Source organism: Marmota flaviventris, chromosome 3 (assembly GCF_047511675.1).
Source record: "Marmota flaviventris isolate mMarFla1 chromosome 3, mMarFla1.hap1, whole genome shotgun sequence".
NCBI lineage: Eukaryota > Metazoa > Chordata > Mammalia > Rodentia > Sciuridae > Marmota > Marmota flaviventris.
In genome coordinates, this window is record NC_092500.1 from 104571403 (window position 1) to 104587568 (window position 16166).

At 47.3% G+C, this 16166-nt stretch overlaps 1 protein-coding gene across 11 annotated transcripts in view; it reads left to right on the forward strand.

The window, feature by feature from the left end:
- The window catches only part of Fgfr1 (fibroblast growth factor receptor 1), a 55999-nt gene extending 42347 nt beyond the window's left edge, over positions 1-13652 (forward strand). For 8 of the 11 annotated variants that reach the window (XM_027939347.2, XM_071610199.1, XM_071610194.1 and 5 more), the window contains 13 exons: positions 1818-1941; positions 2880-3070; positions 4960-5104; positions 7256-7458; positions 8274-8419; positions 8652-8773; positions 9469-9579; positions 9999-10189; positions 11058-11180; positions 11378-11448; positions 11740-11877; positions 12050-12155; positions 12258-13652. In XM_027939347.2, the coding sequence (XP_027795148.1) occupies positions 1818-1941; positions 2880-3070; positions 4960-5104; positions 7256-7458; positions 8274-8419; positions 8652-8773; positions 9469-9579; positions 9999-10189; positions 11058-11180; positions 11378-11448; positions 11740-11877; positions 12050-12155; positions 12258-12434 (1848 nt within the window). In that variant the 3' untranslated portion in view covers positions 12435-13652. The remainder of the gene's footprint in view (positions 1-1817; positions 1942-2879; positions 3071-4959; positions 5105-7255; positions 7459-8273; positions 8420-8651; positions 8774-9468; positions 9580-9998; positions 10190-11057; positions 11181-11377; positions 11449-11739; positions 11878-12049; positions 12156-12257) is intronic. The other 3 variants (XM_071610197.1, XM_071610198.1, XM_071610202.1) reach the window with 1 other exon arrangement.
- Positions 13653-16166: the final 2514 nt, after the last annotated feature.

Consider the following 16166-nt stretch of genomic DNA (forward strand, 5'->3'; position numbering starts at 1 on the left):
CCCCAGACCCTTTTTATTCTTTTTTGGCGGGGGGAGTGGCAGGGGGGATTGAACCCAGGGCCTTGTGCATGTACTCTACCAACCAAGCTATATCCGCAACCCCTTATTTTTTATTCTGAGACAGGGTCTTGCTAAGTTGCTTAGGGCCTCATGAATTTGCAATTCTCTGTCTTAGCCTCTGAAGCTGCTGGAATTACAGATGTGCATCAGAATATTTTTTAAAAGGGTTGGGGATATAGCTCAGTAGTAAAGTGCCCTGGATTCAATCCCTAGTACCAAGAGAAGAAAGAAAAAAAGGAAAGAAGGTTCCATTGTAAAAATACCCTGTGATTTTAATGAACAATTTGAGCTATTAGATATTTTCTAGTTTTTCACCAACGTAATTGTTACAGAAGATATAATCAGCATTTTGAAATGTGTGTCCTTAGGACAGACTGCTGGAAATAGTTTTCAGGTCAAAGGATGTGAGTGTTTTTTAAACTGTTGATTCATATTACCCAATTACTACTACTATTTTTTTTTTTGTAGGCTGGGGATTCAACCCGGGGCCTTGCACTTCCTAAGCATATACTCTCTTATTGAGCTGCATCTCCAAGCTCCAATTACTTTCTTAAAAGGGGAAAATTAATTCACCTTCCCATAGTAGAGTATGAGAATGACAAGTTTACTAGACCTCTGCCAACAGATTAAGACAAAAAGTTGTTTTTGGTTTTTTTGTTTTGTTTTGTTTTGCGGTGGTTGGGGTGGAACCAGGGACTGAACTCAGGGGCTCTTGATCAGTGAGGCACATTCCCAGCTCTATTTTGTATTTTATTTAGAGATAGGGTCTCACTGAGTTGCTTAGCGCCTTGCTTTTGCTGAGGCTGGCTTTGAACTGGTAGTCCTCCTGCCTCAGCCTCTCAAGCCATAGATTTTCTTTTTCTTTTTCTTTCTTTCTTTCTTTTTTTTTTTTTTTGTGTGTGTTGTTTTCCTTATTAATTAAATTAGAAATCTCATGTTAATAAGCAACTTTCATTTCCTCTGGTAAATTCTGTTATATCCTTTGTCCGTTTGTATTTATAGGAAGAACATCTTTGTCTTAAGCCTTTCTTCAGAGTCTCTGATAATGTTTAACTTTCGTATCATCTAGCTTCTTTTCTAAGCAGAGGGAACCAGAAAGAATAGGGAAAGGTTTTTAAGTTCATTCACCAAGCACTTACTGTCTGCAAGTTACTGTGTTTCAGATGGGACAACATAGCATTCCTGCCCATAAAGATATTCTGGTCTAATAAGAGGGCACATGTCCATGAGAAGCTATTTTTAAAATGAGACCATGATTAGTGCTTCAGTGGAGATGCAGAAGAGGAAAGGATGAGAACAGATCTGACCAGATATTCAACTTGAGGCAAAGATGAGTTTTGAAATGAAGTGTCAGAGGCAGCCAAGAACTATTAAGGAGGCTCTCTTAGGAGGAGAGCACAAGAATGGCACAAGAATGGAATGGACAGAAGTGCAGATTGGGAAGATTCCTAGTGAATTGGGGAGAGAGTGCAGAAAGCACATTTGCCCACATCATGGCTGGCCTTAAATGCCACAGTGAAGATGTTCAGAGTTCTCAGACCCATCTGCCATTTTGCAGGATATGTTCTCTCTGAGTATAAATGGGTAAATGGGTGGGCCCTTTCTACTTGGTTCTGACTAACATTGCAGCCTGGGGCCACATGCTGCCTGCTCTGATTGGAAGGGGCTGTGCTACGGGGTGCCAGTACCGCCTTGTGGCTTTCACCTGCATTCTCCTTCAGACTCTCAATGGAACCCTTTGGCATGTATCCCTGCAGGTTCGTTATGCCACCTGGAGCATCATAATGGACTCTGTGGTGCCTTCAGACAAAGGCAACTACACCTGTATTGTGGAGAATGAGTATGGCAGCATTAACCACACCTATCAGCTCGACGTCGTGGGTAAGTCAGCCAAAGTGGCAGGAGTAGGCTTGGAGGAAAGGGCAGGGGCTGGCAAACACAGGATTCCTAGATAGCATGTAGCACTGCACTTCCTCTACTAAGCCTGACTTTTCTTATCTACAAAATAGAGTGAAGAAGGTCAGACAAAGATACATCTGAAAGCTATATGTTACTGTGGAGCAGAAGATGCTATTGATGGTCCATCCTGAAAGATGTGGCTTGTGCATTGATGCTAAATGTAGCATAATGTTAGCACATAACCTTGAGGCTTAGTGAGGCCAGACACTCTGTGAATGTAGAATCATAGCATGTACCCACTCTGGGGCATCACAGGAGACTCCAAGAGGAATACCATGCCCCTTGGGACTATGATTGCAGCCCAGTTCTTCTAGAAGATCTGGATCTCATGCTCCCAAGATCTTGGGGTGCAATGTCACAGCCAGCATCCTGCCCTGGCTTTGATAGTATATTCTGAGAAGATTGTGGTCCCAGAGGTCTGGCGTAGGTCTTAGATTCTGGTTTTTGACAAGCTCTTGGTTGATGCTGCCATTGCTGCTCTTGACTATGCTCAGGACAGCAAGAGTCTGAGTGACTATGATTCTAGTTGACAAGTAGGCTGTGGATGTTACAGGTAGACTGGGGATGTGACTGAGTTGCAGCGTTCTTCATGTAGACAAGAATCTGACTGTGTCTGTGAATGTGGGTACATTGCCTCAGAGAGGAGGTTCCTGAGGGCTTGGGGCTAGAAGACAGTATCCCTTCTCCCAGGTTCAAGGGCTCAGCAGAAGCACCAGGAAGGGCACTGCCTATCACTGGGAAAGCTGAGGGGGCACCAATGTGGGCATACCTCTCTTTAGGATGATATCCTCTGTCAGCATCCCAGCCAGGACCAGATCATGGCAGGGTCTGACAAGCCTGTCCTCTCCATTGTTCTACAGAGCGGTCACCACACCGGCCTATCCTACAGGCAGGATTGCCTGCCAACAAGACAGTGGCCCTGGGCAGCAATGTGGAGTTCATGTGTAAGGTGTACAGTGACCCACAGCCCCACATCCAGTGGCTGAAGCACATCGAGGTGAATGGGAGTAAGATTGGTCCAGACAACCTGCCTTATGTCCAGATCTTGAAGGTAATCTTGGCCCCAGTTTTTATGGGCCAGTGTGCTGGGAAGGTGACCAATATCTCCTAGGGGCTCAAGTCTCTGTGGTCAGGCCCAGTACCTAGGACTGGGACTAAACCCTTAACCTTCAGGCATACACTCGCCATAGTAGGGTTCTAACCACATTCCCTAGGACTAGTGACATATCACAAAGTAGATGTGAGCTGGGAACACGTGGCTGGGGAGTGAGCCATGCCAGTTTCTAAAAGTGTGGAAAGTGACAGCTAGGACTTCTGGGTCAGCCACTCAGTGCATTTGGATTCCTGTTTATTCATTGCCTGAGACCAAAAACTTTCCAGGTAGGGTCTCCTGGTCTTGACCCTGCTAGATTCCCAAGTTAGGGTGTTTCAGCAAGTGGGTGAATGATAACAAAGTTTAGTTGGAAAAGCAAATGCCACTTATAAATTCTAAGCGGTATGAGGAGTAATGGCATTTTCTTCCTTTTTCCTTTCACTCCCAGACTTTCATTGTCCCTGAATGCTCCATTAATCAAGGGAAGGTAATTGGCTAAATCTCCAGTGGATCTTGCAACAGGAAGTAACCAGAAGCTGGGAAAGTGGTTTACCTTCTTGTCCCAGAGTTAGACCGCATCCTCCCCTGACTTGGCTGTCCCAAAGATTTATCGGCTGACCCTTCCCTCCACCACTGGTGCTGAAACTACTCTGGAGGAAAAGGGGTCATAGCCTTGGCCTTGGCCTGTTTCCATAATACCTGCTTCAGTCCTGAAGGAGTGGGTTTAACACAAATAGAACATTTGCTTTGGGACAGTGGTTTCTTTCTTTTTAAAAAAATTTTAATCAAATGTTTCAGAGGGGCCAACCTTGTTTTGTCCTACTCAAAAGGGGAAAATTATAAATCCCTCAGTGTTTCCCTTGCCTTGGCTCCATGGGCCTGCCTGAAAGTGACACAGGAGCAAAGTATGGCCACATCTCAGTGTTTGCCCAACTGACTGGTGTGTCGTTGGTTTGTTCCAGCATTCGGGGATTAATAGCTCGGATGCGGAGGTGCTGACCCTGTTCAATGTGACAGAGGCCCAGAGCGGGGAGTATGTGTGTAAGGTTTCCAATTATATTGGTGAAGCTAACCAGTCTGCGTGGCTCACTGTCACCAGACCTGTGGCAAAAGGTAAAGGGGAGATGGACGGGACCTTGTGCTGGGAACTTGATTTAGGCCCCACACTGCTGGGGCAGGAGGGGAAGCGAGCGCCGACTCTCCCTGTTATCCTACTGTATTCCTAGTGCCCAGAGCCATGGAAAAATACCTGGCCTGGGAGGCTGGTTTGGTTTGGTACTGTGTTGGTGGCTCCCTCTGTGCCTCTTGTGTGTTCCTTGGCTGTATGTATATCTGCATATGGACTTTTGCTGTGTTAGGAATGATGGTTTGAGTGGTGGATGAAAGAAGGGACCAGGTGTTCCCTTGCAAGTGTGTGTGTGTGTGTGTGTGTGTGTGTGTGTGTGTGTGTGTGCGTGCACGCACAGCACCCTTCCTTCCCTTCTGTGTATACCTTAACTTTCTTTACCTGAAACCAAACAGCCCCCCACCTGCCAGGCCCCATTTCTCCATGCCGCCCACCGCCCGCATGCTTGGATGGGCCAGTGGCTGCCAGCGTCTGGTGAAGGGTCATAACCAGCCATCCTCTTCTCAGGTCTGCCGGAGTTCCTCCCTCAGGGCTTCAGTCTCTTCCTCTAACAGGTCTCGCTGCCTGGTGGTTTTTGTTTGTTCCTTATTGCAAAGGAGACGCTGGGGAGCATTTCTTCCTCTGTTTTTTTTTCCCCTCTTCTCTCTCTCTCCCTTTCTCTGTGTCTCTTCGAGGTCCCATGTCTGGTGCTTGTCCATTTTGCTTCCGTTGTCTCTTCTAGACTGCCGGAGTTAATACCACCGACAAAGAGATGGAAGTGCTTCATTTAAGAAATGTCTCCTTTGAGGACGCGGGGGAGTATACGTGCTTGGCGGGTAACTCTATCGGACTCTCCCATCACTCTGCATGGTTGACCGTTCTGGAAGGTATACACTGTACTTCTCCTCTCGATGTCCTGCCCTTGCCATGGGCACGGGGGGAGCATGCATTGTGTGGCTAGGGGACATACAGTGCCAGGAGAGGTGGGTAGAGGGATGGCTCCTGCCTACCATGTGCCCTTTTTTGCTCCACCTTGGAGGGTTGCATCCTCTCGGCTCAAGAGGTTCCTGGTTTTGCAGGAACACAGAGGTGTTCCACCTGTATACCTGCATCTGTCTCTCCCCTTGGCCAATGCAATGCATGCACGGGCTCTGGTTTACCGTGCAGCTGGGCCCTTCTCCAGGGCAGGCTCCTTCCCTCCTTGGGTCCAGCAGCTTTCCCTCATCCACTTGGTGCTGAGTGTCTTAATTTCCAATATTGTTTTGGCCAGTCCCAAGTGTCAGAAAGGCTTGCCATTTGAAGGACCAGCGCTGGTCCACCCCTCTATACTGCCATCCTCTGTCACTACCTAGACAGTAAACTTCAGCTGCCTTGAGTCAGACCTGTCTCTGGAAGCTACTGGAGGCATGATGATCCTCTCTGGCTACTGCCAACCCTCCTCTCTCAAGAAAGGAGGTCTGTATGTTGAACCAGGACAGAAGGAGCCTGCAACCTGTGTAGGGTGGTGGACTGGTGACTGCAGGGCCAATGCTAGTTGTGACTGCATCTCTAAGGGACCTGCATGTGGTCTGGGTGCTGCTGTGTCCTGTGGCTGCTTAGACTGCCCTCCTTTCTCTTCTCTTTCCCTATGCCCCTGTCTGATCTGCTTGTCCAGCAAGGTTTCACAATGCCCTGCTTGTGACAGAGAAGTGTTCTGTTTTTATCATTGTTCCTGTCTCTGTCCTGTCTGTGCTCCCAATGAGTTGTCTTCGTTTCTCAACATTGGGGAAAGAAAAAACAGAACCTTTCTCCACTAGAACCCTTCTCCCCTTATTAGCTCAGCTGTCTCCTTGTCAGGACTTGAGGCTCACTCCAGGGCTGTGCTTTGTGCCCCTCTGGGAGGGCTCCCAGGGATGCCACCTTCCTGGTAGCTGGCTGGTGTTTTAAAGGGAGGATTGGGAGAACTATAGAAGGGGGAGGACTGTCCACATGGTGGGGCAGAGAGTGCTCCCTGAAGCTGGCACCAAGTTTCTCGTGTTGAAGGAAAAGGTGAACTAACTGGTGTGGCTTCTGTAGGCATGGGTGTGAATTCTAAGTAGAGGGCAGGAGAAGAGAATAAAATAATGCCTCCTTCCATTTCCTAAAGTTTTGAGTCCTACAGAACCTGTGGAGTTCTTAAGAATAGGGGAAAAAAAAGTTTGTTTTTCATCTAGAGCAGTCTAAACATGTTTAAAAGTCAAAATCAGTTTTGCCTGGGGCTGGGGATGTGGCTCAAGCCTGGCATGCGCGGGTCGCTGGGTTCCATCCTCAGCACCACATAAAAATAAAATAAAGATGTTGTATCTACCGAAAACTAAAAAATAAATATTAAAAAAATTCTAAAAAAAAAAAAAATCAGTTTTGCCTGAGGTTTGGCAAGGTATAAATATTTACATGTCTGACCTGACAGATGACACAGACGTGAGGCGGGATGTTTAGTCAGGACACAGGCGGGTCCCTACCTTCCCTTTCTTTGTCCCCTGAATTACCCTGTATTGCCAGGTATTGCAGCATACAGGGCTGAACGAGATATAGGCCCCACTTTCAATGACCTCCTGGGCCCTTGGGGACAAGGTCTCAGAAACTGTTCCCATGTGATAAGTGTGTGTGTACAGTGCTGAGGCTGTGCTGAGAAGGGCCTTGTTTCCATGAGGAGCCTGAGAAAGGCATGCGAAGAGACTTCTCAGCTGCTTCTGGGGTACCTGATAACCTGTCTAGCAAGCAGTTCATTCTTGTGAGCGAGGAGTGTCTGGGATAAGGGAGGATGGGACTTGTGTAGCGAGATAGTCTAGTCCATTCCCTTTAAGGGCTTCAAGTCAGTTTAAAGACAACACAAAAGTTTCAGGACGTCTAATCCCCTGTGTTAGAATCACAATCCTAGCTAGGACCTGTCTTGGTTCTTCCCCCTCCCTAAAAGTTCCCAGGGGAAAGGAGATGGGTTTCATGTTTCTTATGGAGCAGGGCCTCTTATGGACGGGGGGCCCCCAGAGCCTGCTAACAACCTGTTCACACTGACTCAGCCCTGGAAGAGAGACCGGCAGTGATGACCTCACCCCTATACCTGGAGATCATCATCTACTGCACAGGGGCCTTCCTCATCTCCTGCATGGTGGGCTCTGTCATCATCTACAAGATGAAGAGTGGCACCAAGAAGAGTGACTTCCATAGCCAGATGGCCGTGCACAAGCTGGCCAAGAGCATCCCTCTGCGCAGACAGGTAACAGAAAGTAGATGGGGGATTCGCATGCTCTCTGCCACCTTCTCTTCCTGGGCCTCCAGGGACTTCTCTCACATGATTTCATGCCTTGTCCCCTCCACTATCCCTAATCTTCTTCAGGCTTTGCTTTCTGGCCTCTAGGCCTCTGGAACGTTCTAGGTGTTCCCAAATCAGTTTCACACTGCTGTTCATGCCTGTAAAGTCACAAATACAGCTGCCCCACTCACCTGGCACTGAATTTAGAGAAAATCTTGTCTTAAATATGAAGCTGATATCATGCATTTGGACTGTCCCCAGGGCTGATTAGAGGTGGAGAAGGCCTGATTAGGTCCTCCATGCCCCCCTCCTTTTAGTGTGCCCCTCCCTCAGGAAAGAAACCTCCCAGGAGGTGAAGGTGTATGCAGGAATGACCATTCACTCAGAACACTGCTGACTCTGGAAGTTGCTTTAGGGGTTAGGAAACTATAATCTGAGGCAAGGTTTTTACAAAGAATTGGGAAAAGAATAGTTTTGTTATTGTGATAGAGCTGTAAAATATCAAGCTGAAAGAAGTACATTTGGGTGTGTTCATTTAAAAGGTGAGTAAAGTGAAGTCCAGAAAGGCTAGTCAGGTGGTGGAAATCAGTCAAGTTCTAGAACTTTGGTCTTCTGACCTCAGATGGTCTTTCTGCCACTCTGCATTGAGGGAAGCATGTCATGTATACAGAAGCGTACCTCTGCCATGGTTAAAAGCCCTGATGAGGAACTGAAAGGAACCTGCTACTGCCACTCCCCCGCTCCCCACACCCTTGCTAGAAGGGTGACCCCACTCTCCCCTGCAGGTGTCAGCTGACTCCAGTGCATCCATGAACTCTGGGGTACTTCTGGTTCGACCCTCTCGTCTCTCCTCTAGTGGGACCCCCATGCTAGCTGGGGTCTCTGAATATGAGCTTCCTGAAGATCCCCGCTGGGAGCTACCCAGAGACAGGTACTACTCTAACTCCCAAGTTTTTCAGGACTCCCTTTGCTTGTCATTCTATGATGGGAACTGTGTATACCATGAATTCCAGGGAGTAAAGGTATATGAGTGCTTCCAGAGCGAATGCTGCCTGCTCTGTGCTCTCACTTGGATGAAATATGGAGAGGCAGAGATGGGGTGTCATAAAGACTTTTGACTTTTACTAGCCCCAGCTTACACTGTTCTCTTTTCCCCACAAAAGACTGGTCTTAGGTAAACCCCTGGGAGAAGGCTGCTTTGGGCAGGTGGTATTGGCAGAGGCCATTGGGCTGGACAAGGACAAACCCAACCGTGTGACCAAAGTGGCCGTGAAGATGTTGAAGTGTAAGTAATGTTTCTGCCTTGCAAAAGAAAACCCTTCCCTTTCTAGGCAAACTAGAGTCTCAACCAAGTGGGATACCTTCTCTGGTGCTTTCAGTGCCTATACCTGCTATGCTGCCTACATGGGTTACCTGCGAGTAGAAGGGCATTCTGTGCCCTGAGATGTGAGATGGCTATTATCATCTCACCTCGTTCTTTTTTTTTTTTTTTTTTGGTACTGGGGATTGAACCCAGGGGCACTTAACCGTACTTAACCACTGAGCCACATCCCCAGCCCTTTTTATATTTTATTTAGAGACAGGGTCTCACTAAAGGCCTTGCTAAGTTGCTGAGGCTGGCTTTGAACTCACGATCCTCCTGCCTCAACCTCCCAAGCCGCTGGGATTACAGGCATGCACCACCGTGCCCAGCTTCACCTCATTCTTGATGTCATCCTGGGCTGTGCTCAAGTGCTCATTCTAGATCCCATAACTGATTTTTCTTACTGTATCCCTGGACACACTTGCTACCATATATTGTAGAATTGGCTCCCATAGGGAAGGGAAAATAAACTTGGGAAGTGGGGAGGGGAAAAGCAAGTTCTGGAGCGAAGAGTCTCCTCAGGCATACACCCTTCCCCTGTCCTTTACCTGTCCTTCCCCCTCCCTCCATAATATCGTTAAAGAGTTTCACACCCATTCTCTGGTTTGTATGTGAAGCGGATGCAACAGAGAAGGACCTGTCAGACCTCATCTCAGAGATGGAAATGATGAAGATGATTGGGAAACACAAGAACATCATCAACCTGCTGGGGGCCTGCACACAAGATGGTAGGGTCTGGCCTCTTGAGTGTCAGTGATAAGGATTCTGTCTCGGGGTTAAGAGGAGAGGCTAGTTTAGCAGTGGATAGAATGTATTTTTTTGGATCTGAACTGGTGCCCATTGGTATTCATCTGAGAATACAGGCATTTACATTCACACATATTGTATGGGCAGGAATAGAGAAGTAATTGTGGTCTAAATTAAGGCTCTTACCCCCAGTGTTGCTTGGGAACTTTCTAGGCTGTGGTCGGAAGAATTGTTTCTCTGACTTTCTTTGGGTAGTAAATGACTTTTCCTGTTGTCAGGAGGTAGAAACAGAATTTAAGATCGGGGAACATATGTATGGTGTGTTTTGGGGATTGGTATTTCCTCCAGCTGATGCTAAACCTGCTACTTGACTTGCTGTATCCTCATCTTGTGCTCCCAGGTCCTTTGTACGTCATCGTGGAGTATGCTTCTAAGGGTAACCTGCGGGAGTTCCTGCAGGCCCGGAGGCCCCCAGGTCTGGAATACTGTTACAACCCCAGCCACAACCCAGAGGAACAGCTTTCCTCCAAGGACCTGGTATCCTGTGCCTATCAGGTGGCCCGAGGCATGGAATATCTTGCCTCCAAGAAGGTATGGAACCTAAAGGCTCCATGAATGAGGTTGGGATGGGACAAAGCCCTCCTAGTACTCCAACTTGTGACTTTTAATCTTTTGGTAGAGTTATACACATATTGACTGCTGACCACATGTGCTGTCTTAGGCTTTCAGGGAACCTCAGAGGCAAGAGAGAGGGTGTAGCCTGATGGCTTTGGGATCAGACTGCAGTAGGTTCCAATCTGTTTTCTACCACTTTCTGTGTAGCCTTGGAAAGCTATCAAACATCTTTTTTTATTCAAATACAAAATGATAATAATACTTATGTTATGGGAATAAAATGAAACCATATCTGTGACAGTAAAAATTAAGTGTAGTTCTCGGTGCTCAGTAATTGGTGGCTTTCTTTGAACACCAGCTCACCATGGATAGGCTGTGCCTAGAGAGACAGGGCTTACATTCTTTTTATTTTATTTTATTTTAATATTTTGTTTTAGTTGTTGATAGACTTTTATTTAATTTTATTTATTTATATGTGGTGCTGAGAAACGAACCCAGTGCCTCACACATGCCAGGCAAGTGTACTACCACTGAACCACAGCCCCAGCCCCTTGAAGATCATTCTTTGGGGTGAGAATCCAGAAGCTCAGAGTTAGAAGGACCAGAACAGAGGCCTATAAGAAATATTGTCTAGAATGATTGAGAGGCCTGGAACTGGAGGTGTTTGGGGTAGAGGAAAAGAACATTCTAGGAGGGGAAATAGATGCTGAGAGGGTACAGCATGGCAGATGACCTGGGTCTGCTGCTGGCTGCAGAGTGAGTGCTAAAGCGGAGGGGACTCTGACAGCTGGATCACAGTGTATGTTTCAAGACTGTCACCTGCCCCCCACCCTTCTCTCTGTAGTGCATACACCGAGATCTAGCTGCCAGGAATGTCTTGGTGACAGAGGACAACGTCATGAAGATTGCAGACTTTGGCCTAGCTAGGGACATTCACCACATTGACTACTATAAAAAGACAACCAACGTAAGTGCTGCCTGGGGCTTGTCCTCCACCCTGGGCACTCTCTTACCAGGCATCCCCCATTTAGGTGTCTCTGCTGTAACCCACCTGGGTTGCTGTCCTTGCAGGGTGGAAGGGTGGGTTGAAGTTATGCACTGACCTCCCCCTGCCTGTGCCCTCCCTGTCCTGGGCTATCCCCAATCTTCTCATGCTGCTCACAGGGCCGGCTACCTGTTAAGTGGATGGCTCCTGAGGCACTGTTTGACCGGATCTATACCCATCAGAGTGATGTGTGAGTTTGAATAAGCAATCGCCAGGGGTTCTGAGTGTGGGAGTCCTGATGCCCCCTGGATTGATGAGAGTCTCCTGTGTTGGAGAAACGACACCAACATTATTTTATCCACTAGCTTTGTCCCTATATGTTGAGAGCACCAGTCTTCTCCTTGTATTCCCCTTGGAGTTAAGAGTTGTGTTGGGACAGGGGGAGGTTTGGGATGGGTACTTGCAATGCTGGCTTCTGAAAGGGAGACAGGAAAACCCAACTCTGTTCCCTGAGACACAGTGGCTCTGTGCTCATCTGCAGGTGGTCTTTTGGGGTGCTCCTGTGGGAAATCTTCACTCTGGGTGGTTCCCCGTATCCCGGTGTGCCTGTGGAGGAGCTTTTCAAGCTGCTGAAGGAAGGTCATCGAATGGACAAACCCAGTAACTGCACCAACGAGCTGTAAGCTTGAGAAGATTCCTCAGCCAAGCCCTGGGGGGAAGAATGGACTTGATGGCAGAGGGAGAGGGGTGTTCATCTAGAGAAGTAACCCCTCCTAGCCATCCTTCCCCTAAGGCCTCCGACGCATCTCTCTACTTCTGTCCTTCCTACCTGACCTCACAATCTTGCACAGGTACATGATGATGCGGGACTGCTGGCATGCGGTGCCCTCTCAGAGACCTACCTTTAAGCAGCTGGTGGAAGACCTGGACCGCATTGTGGCCTTGACCTCCAACCAGGTAAGACTGGCGGCCCTCAGGCCATCATCATATGGGTATGTGTGGCAAACCCTGCTGCACGGAGGGGCATGCCCTACCATCATTCTCTCTCACCTATCACAGGAGTATCTGGATCTGTCAATGCCCCTAGACCAGTACTCTCCCAGCTTTCCTGACACCCGAAGCTCTACATGCTCCTCGGGGGAGGATTCCGTCTTCTCTCATGAGCCGTTGCCTGAGGAGCCCTGTCTGCCCCGACACCCTACCCAACTTGCCAATGGTGGACTCAAACGACGCTGACTGCCACCCTCCTCCTTCCCCAACCTCCATCATCAACTGTGTCCCTCACCCACAGTTCCCTGGACTCACTGCCTTTCCCCACCCCTTTTCTGCTGGCAGGAGCCAGCTGCCTACTTGAGGCCTTCCTGTGTGGCCTGCCTGCACCCACTGAGCTCTCTCTCTTCCTCCTCTTCCTCTCAACCTGCTTGTGAGAGAGAGGAGTAAAGAGGCAGGTACTTGCTGGTGGCCACTTTGTTCCCTCCCAGGTGTTGGACCAAGACCCTTCCCTGTCACCCAGCACTGCCTGGAAGGTCGGGGAGTGGGTAGTGAGCAGGCATGCAAGTGAGAGCTTTACTGAGCTTTCTAGTATTGGTATTGTCTGTTTCACCTTAACCTGTCAGCCCCTTGCATTCTGGTGGCAGGTGCCTTGTCCTCAGGGCTACAGCTGTAGGGAGCTCAGTGCTTCGGCCTCAATTGAAGGTGACCTCTGCTCCAGATGGATGGTGCCAGTGGCTTATTAATTCCAATAATAATTTGCTTTGCTGACCAAATACCTGGTACCAGAGGATGATGAGGCAAAGACTGGGAGCAGTGATGTGGCCCTGGGGCCCAGCCCTGAACTGGGGGCTTTGTACATAGCTACGAAGAAAACACAAAGTGTATAAATCTGAGTATATATTTACATGTCTTTTTAAAAGGGTCGTTACCAGAGATTTACCCATTGGGTAAGATGCTCCTGGTGGTTGGGAGGCATCAGTTGCTATATATTAAAAAAAAAAAAAAAGAAAAAAAAGAAAATGAAAAAAAAAAGGAAAATGTTTTTAAAAAGGTCATATATTTTTTGCTACTTTTGCTGTTTTATTTTTTTAAATTATGTTCTAAACCTATTTTCAGTTTAGGTCCCTCAATAAAATTTGCTGCTGCTTCATTTTTATATGGGCTGTGTGAAAAGGGAGCAACTGAACACAGGAAAGGAGGGAGACTGAGGGCCCCGGGGCTGTCTGTCCAGCAGGCACCATGTTCCCTGCAGTTCCCTTGTAACCTCTTCCTCCTAGGTCGTGCACCCAGACCTCCAGAACAAACCTCCTACCTCTCCCATGCTTTTGGAAAGGCAGGAAAAGAAGATGTCTGCATCTTGGCAGGAACTGTGCCCCAGAGGTTCTGGACAGAGAGCCAAGACTGAGCAGCCCACAACCACAGATTGTTTCCTCAGAGGAAGCAGGGAAGGGGCCACAGAGAGAGGGCCTTGGAACAGCCAAGGGGTAAAATCTACAGTGACTGAGAGGAAAGCTAAGGATCGTTCAGAAGGGTCTGCTAAGACTCAGGCCCAGATAGGCAGCTCCCCCAACACCCAGGATGTGGGTGTGGCTTGGCCTGTGCCTCTGAGTGAAGGAAAACTTGTCATGTACTTCAACATTCAGGTCCCTTGCTCTATCTTTTCCAGACTCCTCTGTTCATTATTGTCCCCCAAACCATTCTTCTGTATGTGTATGACCAGACTGCATTTGTTGGGTCTATCACAGATCTTGGCTTCCTATAGTTCTTCCTCTACAAACTCCACCTCCAAACTCCACCTCGTCCCTCAGGAAAGGGGGAAAAAATTCTCTAAATGTTTTGGTTTTTGGCTGCTTGAAAGCTTCTGCCACCTGCTGGTTGTCACTATCCTCACCAAGTGGATTCTGGCTCTTCTGTACCTTATTGTTCAACCTAGTACTACTCAGCCTGTCCTTTAGGCTTGCTTTCTGCTGGGCTACTGCTGAAACAAAAATGGTCAGCATTTCTGTAGGGGAAATGGGATTGCTGCTTTAAATTTCCTTTCTGAGCTGGGCATATTTTGGCAGCAGCAGTGTTGGTAACCATTGTACAATTTCCTGTCTTTGTTTTTCTCTGTAAATATGCAATTGTTGGCATATTGCCATTTGTGTTTATGTTTAAAGAAGGCATAATTTAGTGAACGGAACCAGGAAATGAATTTTAGCTCTTAAAATCATGTGCTTTGAGACCATATAGTAGTGTCTTTCCTTGTAGTGGTGATAATTTCTGCCTTGGCCCTACCTTGATATGATTTTGTTTGAGTGGATGGAGGCTCTATAAAGGGCTTTATATGCCTGCCTGTAGGAGAGAAATATAAGGCACTATTATTATAACAGTGATGTCCTTGATATTACTACTCACAATCACCCACAAATTTCCCCCGAGGCTGGGTTGGCTGTCAAATAAAAGATAGTGAAATTGACCTGAGAGAAAATGAAATGGCCATTTTACTTAGATGACCAGATTGGTTCTCTTGGGGAAGGGAATCCAGTTTATCTAATGAAGACATTGTGCTGTCAAAGTGCTGAATCTGTCTGGTTTCCTGAGGGTTAAAAGATTAGGGCCTGGGATCACCACAGCATTAATCAATACTGCCTTTCCATCTTTCCTAATTGCCATAGGCTGAAGATCATCATTCCCTTGGCCCTGCTAATGTAATGTATTGATCTCAGGTAAGTAAGATTGAACATGAAATGAAACAAGAAATCTATCTTAATGAAGTTACTGTGTCTGTCAGCCACCACTGGGTGGCGCCAGCAAGCTAAATTCGCACCATTAGGTAATGCGTCAGTTTGCTTTGAAGTAACATTAGCCTGACCTTACCTGTGAATGTGTACTGGTGGTGAATGGGAAGTCTTTAGCCTAGGTTTAGCATTACAGAACACTGATTGGATATCACCAATATGACTTGTGATTAAAGTACAGTATTAAATGTGGCACTAGGGTAGGACCATAAAGGCCACAAACTCCTGTTCTCTGTGTGTGAGACACAGGCCAAGTCTAACATCACTGGTTGTATGTTAGAGAATACCAGAAATCCATGAGGTCATTAGCAGCTGGTAGAGACAGGCACCTGCATCTGCAGAGAAGAGTGAGATAGAAAGGAGAGGGCTTTGAAGCAACCTTGTATTGCCTTCCATTCCCTCAGCTGATAAGCCAGGAAGGGGGGAGATCAACAAGAACCCAGGTGTAAAGAAATCTTGGTCTGAGGCAAGTTCCCTCTGGTTGACACTTTAGCAATATTCAGAACTGTCTGTATCATTCTGCCTCCAAGATGCATGCTGTGGCACATAGAAGTGATGCATTGAAAAACCCTGTGTTGTCAACTAATTCAGCTGTCTCCTGTGACTCTATGAGGCCTAGGGCCAGTTGTGTGCTTTCTCAAAAGCCAGTTGGGCACATCTCTTCCCAACTCTGCATTGTTCAGTCATTTCATATTGGTGGCCTAAAATCAGCCATGATAGAAGAATTACATCACTGAAACCTGCAAGTGCTTCAAATCAGAGGAATGTTCCCCTCAGATTTGGTTGTTAATCATGCCAGAGCAACACCAGCCAGGTTTGGCATGGGGCTAAATCTAACAATCGTGGAACCTAAAAGCCAAGCACCCTACGTGATGAGTATAAAGAAACATCCCTGAGTTTTCTTGGATGAGTTACTCTCTTTTTAAGAGTGAGAAGAGGGGGCTGGGGCTGTAGCTCAGTGGTAAAGCACTTGCCTCACATGTGTGAGGTACTGGATTCAATCCTCAGCACCACATAAAAATAAATAGATACTGTGTGTTCATCTACAACTAAAAACATTAAAAAAAAAAAAAAAAAAAAAAAAGAGTGGGAAGAGAAGTGTGTCTTATATGCCCAGATGTTAGAAAAAAACATGTGAAGGCCAACAGGCCAAAAGTGAACAGGGCTCCTCATATAACCAACCATTCCCAATCAG